Genomic DNA, 12,414 nt, shown 5'->3' on the forward strand with positions numbered 1-12,414 from the left:
AATCCTGTTGTGCGACAACTGGCCTTCACCGGTCTCCTCGCGCAGAGATTTGTTCGAGCCTCAAGGCAAAACAATCGGTAACGCTTAATTAAAATATAAAAGGCCTTGAGAACTTTTTAGAGGAGGCATGTGACTCTTCATCAACTGCAGAATATTTAACATTATGACTGTGGCAAATAAAAAGGCATGTCAACTAAAACCCGTGATCAGCAAAATGCAAACAACCACACTTGTTAGCTAATTGTATTATTGTATTATAATTGTAGTCTATTGTATATCATTTTAATGCAGTCCTCCTGTTCTATTCCATAAATAACTGTGCACTCTGAGAAACGTTGGCTATTATTGCTACTAATAATAATACTAATAATACTAATAATATAGGATTATGATTATTATTAGCCTATGATTTCATACTATTATTATTATAATTATAATTATTATTATAATAATAATAATAATTATTATTATTATTATTATTATTAAGAATAGTATTAGCATTATTATATCATTACTATATGATTGTTATTGTTGTAATCGGATCAAGGGCAGAGTGCGCCCATGCAGGAACAGATGGGAGGGGAAATAGTGTGTTAATTAAAGTGCAGAGTCAATCGGCGTCTCGGCGTCAGTCTGCACGTTAATAACATCACCAGAGTCGCTTTGGTTACAGTTAAAAAACAAGCCTGATTATAGGCTTATCTCTGTCCCATTGATTTATCATGGCGTCAGAGAGAGAGAGAGAGAGAGAGAGAGAGAGAGAGAGAGAGAGAGAGAGACTAGCCACCGATTGCCCGGTGTAATTGCGATAATACGGGTTAACTAAGGAGAGCTGCAGGCTTTGAAACAGAGAAACCTCTCTCTCTCTCCTCTCTCTCTCTCTCTCTCTCTCTCTCTCTCACTACCCTGCCCCTCTCTCTCTGTCTGGCCCTCTCCCCTGTCTCTCCTTCTCTCTCCCCTCTCTCTCTCTCCCCTTACTCTCCCTCTACCCCCCCCCCTCTCTCTCTCTCACTGTGTTGGTCTGTTGAATGGCAGATATAATTGACAGACAGCATGAATGTAGTGAAGACAGAGCTCTCACTCTCTCCTCGTTTCCCTTTGCTTCTCCTCAGGCCGTGACCGGAAGCCCTGCTTTCTTCTTCTTCGTTTTGTATTTCTGTTGCTTCCCGGGTGGCCAACGGGCAAGGCAGATATGATGTGTCGGCTTAGTGTTTCCATTATGCCAAATATATGCTTGGTTTGCTTCACTAAACCTTTCCTTTTTGCTACTTTTGCTACTAGAAAAATGTTAATTGTATAATGAACTTAACCCGTCATGTGTATTATGATGGAAGATATATCTTTTCCTGTAGGCATACTGTAGCCATATAGCTATAGGCTACATGTAATAATAGCCGTTCCTATAATAACGGCTCTGTTCAACGGGGCGCGCACCCATGCAGGTGAAACACCATGAGCAGGGGGAGAGAGAGAGAGAGAGAGAAAGAGTGAGAGAGAGACTACACACACAGACAGACACTGACCGACTGACCTAATAATAATAATAATAATAATAATAATAATAATAATAATAATCATAATAATAATCATAATCATAATCATAATAAAGAAAGCAACACCCGCCATTCATCCTCCAGCCATGCACGCGCCTGCGGTCACATACACACTAGGTCTCGTGCTTCTGTCGGTTCTTCACAAAGGCAACACTGACGGCACCCCCCCCCCCCCCCTCCACCTCCACCAGTTCTCCACCTCCCCTCAAGAAAGAGAAAAATAGATAAAAAATGATAATAACAAAAATCCGTAGGCTAAAAGCGGCTTCCTCCCAGCCGGCCACGTGAAGAAATATAATGCAACAGTATTCCTCTTATTGTTTTCCATAAGAAAAAAGGAGACGAAAATTAAAACAAAAATCAAAGCAAAATCAGGTAGCCTTGCCGATTGAGCATAAAAATCTGAGCAAGGCATATTTAGCCATTGTTTTCACTGGGGAAGAAAAAAGTGCGACAATAATCAATTAATTGAAATGTGTCTGATTATAATTTCTAAACTATCCCGAGAATTGTAAAAAATAAAAAATACATTAAGTAAAGAAGTGTTTTTTTATCATAATTCCGGGTGGGTTACTGTAGGCTATTAAAACTGCCTTAAAACCATAAAGAAGATTCGCCTATTCTGCAGGCAGGAAGGTGGACGAGTATCGAAAACAATCCAAATGAAATTCCACCGTTCAGCTGATCAAATTCATCACAAAGTGCGCAAAAAAACGAAAATCCAAATTCATTCGGTGAATAATGATCGAAATTAGGTGCGTAGTATTTCAAAACAAACTTACATTTCCCAGGGGTTAACCGATGCGAAAAAAGGGAATAATAATAACACGAGGAAACCCGAGTGGCAGTGTAAAATACAAACGGGTGAAAAAGGAAAATGTCCACAAAAAGCGTGTAAAAATGTTGAAAGAAGCGCTTGGTTCCTTATTAAGGCGAAGATACAATATTTATTCCGTGTCTCCTGGGATGCTCCCGCTCCGTCTATTGTCCTCCCCATTCCTCAGTGCTGATGCTTAATTTTCAAAACTTCTATATTACCAAGGGACCTACGACATCACCGAGAAATACCCCGCCAGTACAAAATCACCGCGCCAGCCCCGTCCGTGCAGAGGGGAGACGCTCCAGCTTTCTGCCGTTATTACCGGCTGCGCGCGAGGGGGGACTTCTTTTTTCCATTTCTCTCGCTTTTTGTGTGGGATTTTAACGCTTTTTTTATCATTATTATCACTCGATCGGGCGAGCAGGAGAGAGAGAGAGAGAGGAAAAAACACGGGCTACTTTGGAGAAAGCACAATGTCAGCGACCTTCCCTGGACTAGTCCACGACGCAGAGGTAATTTACTTCTCTTTAATTTGTGAAATTAAATAGGCTATAATGTGTGTTATGAGTTAGTTAAAGCTGAGTTAATGGGACATTTCGTTATGGCATGCTGTCAGAAAGACTCTTAATTGGAATCTAGCGAATGTATAATAATAATAATAATAATAATAATAATAATAATAATAATAATAATAATAATAATAATAATGAACATTGAGAGAGAAATGACTCGGCGTTGTCGGTTAAATCGGGTCTTTTCTATTGTTAGATGGGGACGCAGATAAGGCTCGGTGAGCCAGTATGGGTGTGATTAGAACATTTTAGGGCGGAACTCTGTGTCTCACTCTCAGTAGACTAGAGAGAGAGAGAGAGTTGGGACAGTAAATTTGCCAGCAGCAGCTCGGTAATAATAATAAGATATAACAGCACGCCTTTTAAAATAGAGCAAGGAGAGTGACAGGCATGCAAAAAGAAAAAAAAATGCCGGTCCTCCTGTTGCCGTGCTTGCGTCCCCCTCCCGGGCGTGTGGAGAGATGACATCTCCTTCAGGTGGTTTTAAGAGGAAAAAACGCTTTGAGTGTGTGTGAGTGTGAGTGTGAGTGTGTGTGAGTTGTGTTTGGAGAGTGTGTGTGAGTTGTGTTTGGGGAGTGTGTTTAGGAGAGAGATATGAGAGAGGAGACACCGCCCGGCTGTGATGCTAAATGACACGGCTCATATATTTGCCCGTCTCTTTATTATTACGCCTATACACAGCGGTGGAATTAACTTTGTGCAAGTAGCCTACTGTAGGCTACTTCAGTAGGCTATATAGGCTAATTTAGAGGTAGGCTACTTGTACTTTATTGAGCCATACCATTATAGCCTATCCAATCCACATATAAATATTGTAGCGCTTTTACTCCACTACATTTATTTGACAGCTTTACTTACACTAGTTATGGCTATTTTGCAGATTCAGATTATTAATACAAATTATAAATCAAGAAATAAATTACGAAATATTGTATTAATTATTAAATATTTTTTCATGGATTAATTAATTAGGCAATTACTGTAATTAAAATTAGCTACACCTTTACCAGCTGCAAGATTAAAATGATGCGCATAATTCATGGATCAATAATTATAATTCAACAATATAATATAGCAGTCTATATATTATTTTGAAATGTGCCATTTTTCCACATTGCTTTTACTTTCGTTGCTTTAGAACATTTATATGCTAATAGGCAACTTTTGTACCTTCACTAAGTAACATTTTGAATGCATGACTTTTACTTGTAACGGATAGACTATTTTATTTACTATTTTATTTTTACTTTTACGCATGGAAATGACATCTTCAGGTGGTTTTAAGGGGGGGACGACACTGTGTGTGTGTGTGTGTGTGTGTGTGTGTGTGTGTGTGTGTGTGTGTGTGTGTGTGTGTGTGTGTGTGTGTGTGTGTGTGTGTGCGTGTGCGTGCGTGCGTGCGTGCGTGTTTTGGAGTGTGTTTGGAGAGCTCGGAGACACCGAACGCCACGGCTCATATTGTCCGGTCTCTTTGTTCTAGATCCGTCACGACGGCTCAAACAGCTACCGGCTGATGCAGCTGGGCTGCCTGGAGTCGGTGGCCAACTCGTCGGTGGCCTACTCGTCGTCCTCCCCGCTCACAGGCTACCCCGCGGCGGCAGGCACGGAGTTCGCCTCTCCCTACTTCTCGGCGCAGCACCAGTACACCCCCCTGCACCACCAGTCCTTCCACTACGAGTTCCAGCACTCGCACCCGGCCGTGGCCCCGGAGCACGCCTACGGCCTCAACTCGCTCGCGCACTCGGGCCAGTACTACCAGCAGATCGCGCACGCGCACGGCGCCGAGCCCGCGGACTTCATCAACCTGCACAGCGCGCGCTCCGCGCTCAAGTCCTCGTGCCTGGACGAGCAGCAGCGGCGCGAGCTGGGCTGCCTCGACGCGGCCTACCGGCGCAGCCATGACCTGTCGCTGATGACGTCGCACGGCGCGTCCCAGGCCTACGGCGTCGGGATGCACCACGCGGACCAGAGGCTGCTGCCCGGGGCCGGCCTGGGCCTCGCGCCGCCCGGGGCGGACGACCTGCAGGTATACCCCTCTCCTCTCCTCACATCTCAGGCAGCATGGCACCTATAAAGGCCTCAGCCCCTTTACCCTGCTTTAGCTTCTAGTGATCTGCATCATGTGCCATGGAGAAGACTGCATCTATCTCACTACTATAAGAAGACGAGGCGAGGGCGCATGGAGGAGCTCAATTGCTCAACTCAAGTCTCAACGCGCGCACATGAGCGCGCCAAGCACGCCATATTTATTAATCTGATTATTATTTCCTCGACTAATCGATTATCATTTGGTCTATATAAAATGTCACAAAAAAAAGGTGAAATGTGGGTCACTTTTTCTCCAAAGCCCAAGATGAGATCCTCAAATGTCTTCTTTTGTCCACCTGACCAACAGTCCACAACCCAAAGTTTACAAAGACATAAAGAAACCAGAAACTCACATTTGATGAGTTTCTCTTTTTTCTTCATAAAAAATATTCGAAACAATGAATTCTAAAAACAGTTTGGTAAATGTTCTGTCAATCGACTAATCATTAATTGACTAATCATGCAGCTCGGTGATGAAAACCTACATGGCACAAATTAATATAGATCACGATGAGACACGATAGGTCAGGAGATCGGATATGAGATAGCCTAGCAGCCTGAGCCCACAAGGCCCAGTGCCCCAGTCTCCGTGCCCTACTGCCCTACTATTGCAGACCAGACCCCCCCCTCTTCCTCCCTCATTGTACAAACCACACAGCAATTGAAAACTATTGAACAGAGAGACAGCGCCAGATGTCTGTCTGCCTGTTGTCTACGTGCCGACAAGGCTTTGCTATCAGACCTATAGCCTATAGGTTAATCTCCCATCTCTGTATTCCTCATTGGGACAAACAGGCGAATATTTGACCTGATCTTGAGCTCATTTCGCTGCCAAGAGAAGAATACGTGTGGAAATCCAGAGTGATTGCAAAGGCTAGTGCGAGTCAAGTCTACACGGCGCCTGCGCCTGAAAGACAGGCCTATTCTAAAGGTTAATTGACTGGCAGTCTATACAAGCCTATTGTCAAATCCGCCCTGGAACACACGTGACCCATATTTTACATAATTCTCTTCGATGTAAAGAAATGGCCGAGATGAAAACCTGTGTGTGTGTGTGTGTGTGTGTGTGTGTGTGTGTGTGTGTGTGTGTGTGTGTGTGTGTGTGTGTGTGTGTGTGTGTGTGTGTGTGTGTGTGCTGAGGCAAAGAAAAGCCGCTGGTTCTCTATTCTCCGGTAAAGGGCGGATTAACGGATCGGGGTTCGGGGCACAATGCCTGGCTCGAGCGCCGTAAAGCACCGTAGTTTATCCAATTACCGACTTAACGTCAATCAACTTCGTTACTTATGCAGCGACATCTGAGCTGCTTAAAGCCCTCTCTGTTAAACACCATTTAACATACTGACAAATAATTTCACTCACGTTAACTATTAACCAAACTCTGCTCTGCTGAAGTGCTGAAGCCATCCAAGCTGCTCATTTCTTTCTTATTTTTAACTTTCATTTAAAACGTCACTGCGTGGACTCTAGTCAAGCATTTATTTTTCACATTCTTTCAAACAACAATAATATTTAATCCCATGCAGTAATAAGAGGCTATACCATAATAATAGCACAATAACTATAAATAATAACAACGAAAACAACGATCATAATAATAACAATAACATCAATAATAATACTCACAATAATCATAATGATAATCATAGTCGTGATCATAACAATAATAATAATAATGATACTACTACTACTACAACTACTAATAATAATAATAATAATATTAATAATAATAATAATAATAATAATAATAATAATTATTATTATTAGGTATTATTATTATCATGATTATTACATCATCATAATTATTATTTGTTTTGAAGAGTAATCTCACATTTATGTAACAGCATAACTGCCTTTTCCTGTGATACATATTTTTATTTCATTAGGGTCTATAGGCTGCTCTGGTTTTGATAATAATGGAAATGAGGATGATTATTAGTAGCAGTATATACAGAACTATCCTACATTTAGGAATAATATAGTGTTTTTTTTTAATAATGTTCATTGCCTTACAAATATTGACATGAATTTAAGGAATTAAAAGTAGCCTCATAAAATTGTAATAAGTATTAAGTGTTGCACCTAACCCGAGTTTTAAATTCTGTTGTGATTATTGTGAACTTTTTTTTTTTTTTTTCAATTATTAAATTGAATGAGATTCAACAGTTTTGAATCCAAAGTGAATGACAAATATATAGTTTATTAGCCTATAGTATGCAACCTAACCAAATTAAATTTTAAGTCGTGAAATACTTCTTATCAGTCTCCTAAGTATTAACTGATAAGAGGTCACATTGACTCATTTTTAGGCACACTTATTTTATTTTTTCAAAATGTGTCTCAAACTGGATTTTGTGTTACAAATAATCAAGGGCGAAATTTCCACTAGGGACGGGGGGGACATGCCCCCCCACCCCCCACTCTTTAAAAATCCAGATTGTGTCCCCCCTCCACCTCTTGACCACAGAAATCGAGGCAAATAATAATGATATTTGGGGCTATAGGGGGACAGACACATACACTTAACACAAGCTCGACCTCTCATTGAAGAGAAGCTAGGCGAGAGGAGCGGCGGGCGCACGGGGCGGATGTGTAACGGAACAGATGCGCGGCTCTCGTGCAGCCCGTGGCATCTTTCAAGGCGCCTTAAAGAGATTTTCATGCTGAACAAAAGCAGCTGCCACACCTTTCTGCCGCCGCTAAGCCGATTCATGCAAGAGCTCTCGTTTTGTATATTGATTGTATAATCACGTTAGCTTCGGCGGGGAGAGAGAGAGAGAGGAAAAGACAGAGCCGGAGCTGGTTAAGAAAGAGCTATATGACAAGGTCCCCCTTTAAGGTCCCCCTGTCCCCCCCCCTCACTTTATTTGAATGGGGGTCCTGCTCTGCTCTGTTGCCGGGCCAGACCAGCCTGCAGGCTGGCACGAGGGATTAAGCCTTTTCTCAATAAGAAGCGCGTGTTCTCCTTTCTTGATGACATTGTTGATAGCACGCGAGCCGCTCTGGCGCAAAATGGCGGCGCTAACAGTAGACTGCCTGGTTGTTGTTGTTGTGGAAGTGCCCACAACAGGTTGGTATAGGCTAACCCACATGCTGCTGGTTTCCCTCATCTGTCTGTCCGCACAGCGCTCTGCCCCCCTCGGCTCGCCTGCAGCATAGTAACATGCAGGCTGTCCTTCTGAGCTGCTTTGTTTATTTGAGTCAGTTATACCAGTGGTCAGTGGTTGTATAGCTAGTGGGCGATATGCACAAAAAATCATATCTCTGTGTTTTTAAGCTGAATGACGATACTACTATTATCTTGGTATTTTTTAAGCGGGTTAATCAAAGCCACATGTGAGATGTGTTAGGGCTGGGCGATATGGGCAAAATCAAATATCGCAATGTTTTCGACCAAATACTGTACCTCGATATCGATATTGCGACAATGTACATAATGACTTTCACAAAATATTTACGCGGGATTTGTGATAAATAATAACAAGTAATGCAGATATAATGATTGTAAGGGCAAATAATACAACACTATGTTCAGACAATGACATCGCTTTACTGTAATGCAGCATTTAAAACCATTAAAAGACAACAATATGGTATCACGATATTACGATATTCAAGACGATTTCTAGTCTCGTAGCAAATATAATATCAATATATTGGCCGGCCTGCATGTGTGATTTAAAAGCTGTGTAAACTGTCATCACCCCGCATATCAACAACAACCCATATAGCCATGAAGCCTTCATTTGTGCTGTGATGTGCTGTAGCCTGATGCCAGCTGGGTGAACTGGTGCAGCCTGCCTGCCTCACTCAGTCTAATGAGTGTGTGTGTGTGTGTGTGTGTGTGTGTGTGTGTGTGTGTGTGCGTGTGCGTGTGTGTGTGTGTGTGTGTGTGTGTGTGTGTGTGTGTGTGTGTGTGTGTGTGTGTGTGCGTGCGTGCGTGCGTGTGTGTCCCTCCGCTCCGCAGGGCTCCGTGGAGGCGCAGTGTGGGCTCGTGCTCAACGGCCAAGGGGGCGTCATCCGCAGAGGTAAGGCCCGTTTATTGCGCGTGTGGTACCGCGGGCCGTTAGCGCTCGCGGCGTGACACGACAAGACAGCTCGCAGACACACAAACAGGCGGAGCAGCGCTCCTCGACTGTCGGCTGTCAACATGTTAGAGCAGCAGCCCCCTTCCTCTCCTCACAGCCTATTGAGACAGGAACACACTCAACACGTTAAGGCAGCAGGCACATCCACCCCTTTCATTCCTTTTGCTTTCTTCTCCTCTCCTTCCCTCACAGCCCAGACACACTGTTCATAGTATTCATATGACGTCACAAGCATTTACTACAATACACACAGCTCCTTGGCTGGTTGTGTCACTTGATTGTATAGCCAATCACCCGTTAATTGATTACAATCACCTGCTATTTTCCTATACCAAGATGGCCGTGTGGCGATTTTTACAGAATACTATGAATCGCCGAGCGGAATGCCCGCCCCTGATTGGCCATTTTATAGTCAGGCCTTGCTCACAGAGTTGGCATGGAGCCTCTCCTCTCTCTCCCCCCCCCAGAGGGTTTTTATTAGTGCACTTCCCTGGCTGATTGCAACTCGGCCCAGCTGTGCTCCTCGATCCTCTCAGGTGAGCTCCATCAGTATAGCTAACGAATGGAGCTCTCCATGGTGCTGAACCTGTGTTGACTCATTTGGTCCACTAATTAATTAACTAATTACCTAATTAAAAAAATCCGGGCTTAGGGCACCCACAGCGATAACTTTGCACGTGAAATAACTTTGCACGTGAAATGGCATAGCTGTGGCCGAACACAATTTGCTGACACACTTCTTTATTCTCACGACCGGCCATTCAGTCAGGCCTCGCTCTCTCCTCTCTCTCCCCAGAGGGGTTTTCATAGAGTCCACTTCAGTGGCTGATTACAACTCCGCTCACCTGTGGGCTCCTCGACTCTGGAACTCTCCATGGTGCTGAACCTGTCTTAAGTCATTTTGCCCTTTTAATTACATAATACATAGTTACCATACCATAGATAGTTACTCACTCACTCACACACACACACACACAGACACTTGGTATTCTTATTAAAAGATTACAGGATGTTGGGCAGACACGGGCCCATTTCATTTCCTTTCTTCCTCTCAGCTCATTCAGACATGAACACAATGTAGACGCTGCTTCCTGTTTCCAGCATGACATGCACTGTCACTCAACACCTCGCACCCTCAACACTCACTTTGTGTTGGCTTTTGGAAACAGTGTGTCAACAGTGTGTCAACACAAACAGTGTGTCAACAGTGTGGCAAATTGGTCTAATATTAGACCCAAATGATGTGAGCGAAAGTGCATTGACTTGCATTGCCTACAACTAAAGTGAATAGGCCCTAGAAGCAAACATCTCCTTTTTGAAGACAAAGCTGTACATTGCATTTTGACAATGTGGGTCTAGGCAGACGACTGGCCTATATTGGAAAAGATTATTCTTAATATTCAATTAGTCATAATTCCTAGTTGTTAATGGAAATAATGGTGATGTTACTATCATTGTTTATTACTTTGTGTCCTCTATGTTTATGGTTATCCCTCTTCTGAAATATAATATGAAATATAATAATTAAAATAGGACAGAAAAGGATAATGATTTATAGCTTATGCTTTGTATCTAGGTTTTTATCTCTCTATATGTAAAACAACAATTTATAGGCTCAAAGATCAATTATTAATCATCAGAAGATGTAGGCCTATGGACTACGTTGTCAAGTCTATCGGCCTAAGAAATTCCATACTAATTACAGCTAGGCTTATGTTAACACAATAAGGATTCAACAACACAGCTTATTGGATTAGTGAGAAAAAAATCTCTTTAACCTGACAGATTCTCAAAATGAATACTTCTAATAACAAATAGGACAATATCTCAAGGACATAATTTTTGTTTTGCTGCTTTGAATATTTACTATGAATCATTTGCTCGCCTATGGACAATTTTTTATTGTATACCATAACACAGGCATAGCTTAATTATATTGATTCTCGGTGTAATAATTAGGGCCTATTTGTAGCTGCATGTAGGCTATGTAAGCTAGCATAAAGCCTAAGATGTCCTATAGCCCTCCTCTGAGATGTGAATATTTTGTGTTAATTTCACGTATTTTTGTGAGATAAGGTTGAGTTGATGTGTGTGATGTGGTGACAGCAGCCTGTATGAGCAGGTTGAGTGAATCTATGTGTGATGTAGTGGGTTGAGTGGATCTCTGCATGTGTGATGTGGTGACAGCGGCCTGTATGAGCAGGTTGAGTTGATCTCTGTGTGATGTGGTGACAGCAGCCTGTATGAGCAGGTTGAGTGGATCTCTGCATGTGTGATGTGGTGACAGCAGTCTGTATGAGCAGGTTGAGTTGATCTCTGTGTGATGTGGTGACAGCAGCCTGTATGAGCAGGTTGAGTGGATCTCTGCATGTGTGATGTGGTGACAGCAGTCTGTATGAGCAGGTTGAGTTGATCTCTGTGTGATGTGGTGACAGCAGCCTGTATGAGCAGGTTGAGTGGATCTCTGTGTGATGTGGTGACAGCAGCCTGTATGAGCAGCTTGAGTGGATCTGTGTGATGTGGTGACAGCAGCCTGTATGAGCAGGTTGAGTGGATCTCTGTGTGATGTGGTGACAGCGGCCTGTATGAGTGGGTTGAGTGGATCTCTGTGTGATGTGGTGACAGCAGCCTGTATGAGCAGGTTGAGTGGATCTCTGTGTGATGTGGTGACAGCAGCCTGTATGAGCAGGTTGAGTTGATATCTGTGTGATGTGGTGACAGCAGCCTGTATGAGCAGGTTGAGTGGATCTCTGTGTGATGTGGTGACAGCAGCCTGTATGAGCAGGTTGAGTGGATCTCTGCATGTGTGATGTGGTGACAGCAGCCTGTATGAGCAGGTTGAGTGGATCTCTGTGTGATGTGGTGACAGCAGCCTGTATGAGCAGGTTGAGTGGATCTCTGCATGTGTGATGTGGTGACAGCAGCCTGTATGAGCAGGTTGAGTGGATCTCTGTGTGATGTGGTGACAGCAGCCTGTATGAGCAGGTTGAGTGGATCTCTGTGTGATGTGGTGACAGCAGCCTGTATGAGCAGGTTGAGTGGATCTCTGTGTGATGTGGTGACAGCAGCCTGTATGAGCGGGTTGAGTGGATCTCTGCATGTGTGATGTGGTGACAGCAGCCTGTATGAGCAGGTTGAGTGGATCTCTGCATGTGTGATGTGGTGACAGCAGCCTGTATGAGCAGGTTGAGTGGATCTCTGCATGTGTGATGTGGTGACAGCAGCCTGTATGAGCAGGTTGAGTGGATCTCTGTGTGATGTGGTGACAGCAGCCTGTATGAGCGGGTTGAGTGGAT

At 43.4% G+C, this 12,414-nt stretch overlaps 1 protein-coding gene across 1 annotated transcript in view; it reads left to right on the forward strand.

Annotated features, from left to right (window-relative positions):
* Positions 1–2,846: 2,846 nt before the first annotated feature.
* tfap2d (transcription factor AP-2 delta (activating enhancer binding protein 2 delta)) overlaps positions 2,847–12,414 on the forward strand; it is a gene marked incomplete at both ends in the record, with an annotated part of 30,879 nt that continues 21,311 nt past the window's right edge. The window contains 3 exons of the mRNA XM_083642562.1: positions 2,847–2,885; positions 4,426–4,971; positions 8,998–9,058. Of these exons, the coding sequence (XP_083498688.1) occupies positions 2,847–2,885; positions 4,426–4,971; positions 8,998–9,058 (646 nt within the window). The remainder of the gene's footprint in view (positions 2,886–4,425; positions 4,972–8,997; positions 9,059–12,414) is intronic.

This window comes from Poromitra crassiceps (genome assembly GCF_964638095.1).
Source record: "Poromitra crassiceps genome assembly, chromosome: 9".
Lineage (NCBI taxonomy): Eukaryota > Metazoa > Chordata > Actinopteri > Beryciformes > Melamphaidae > Poromitra > Poromitra crassiceps.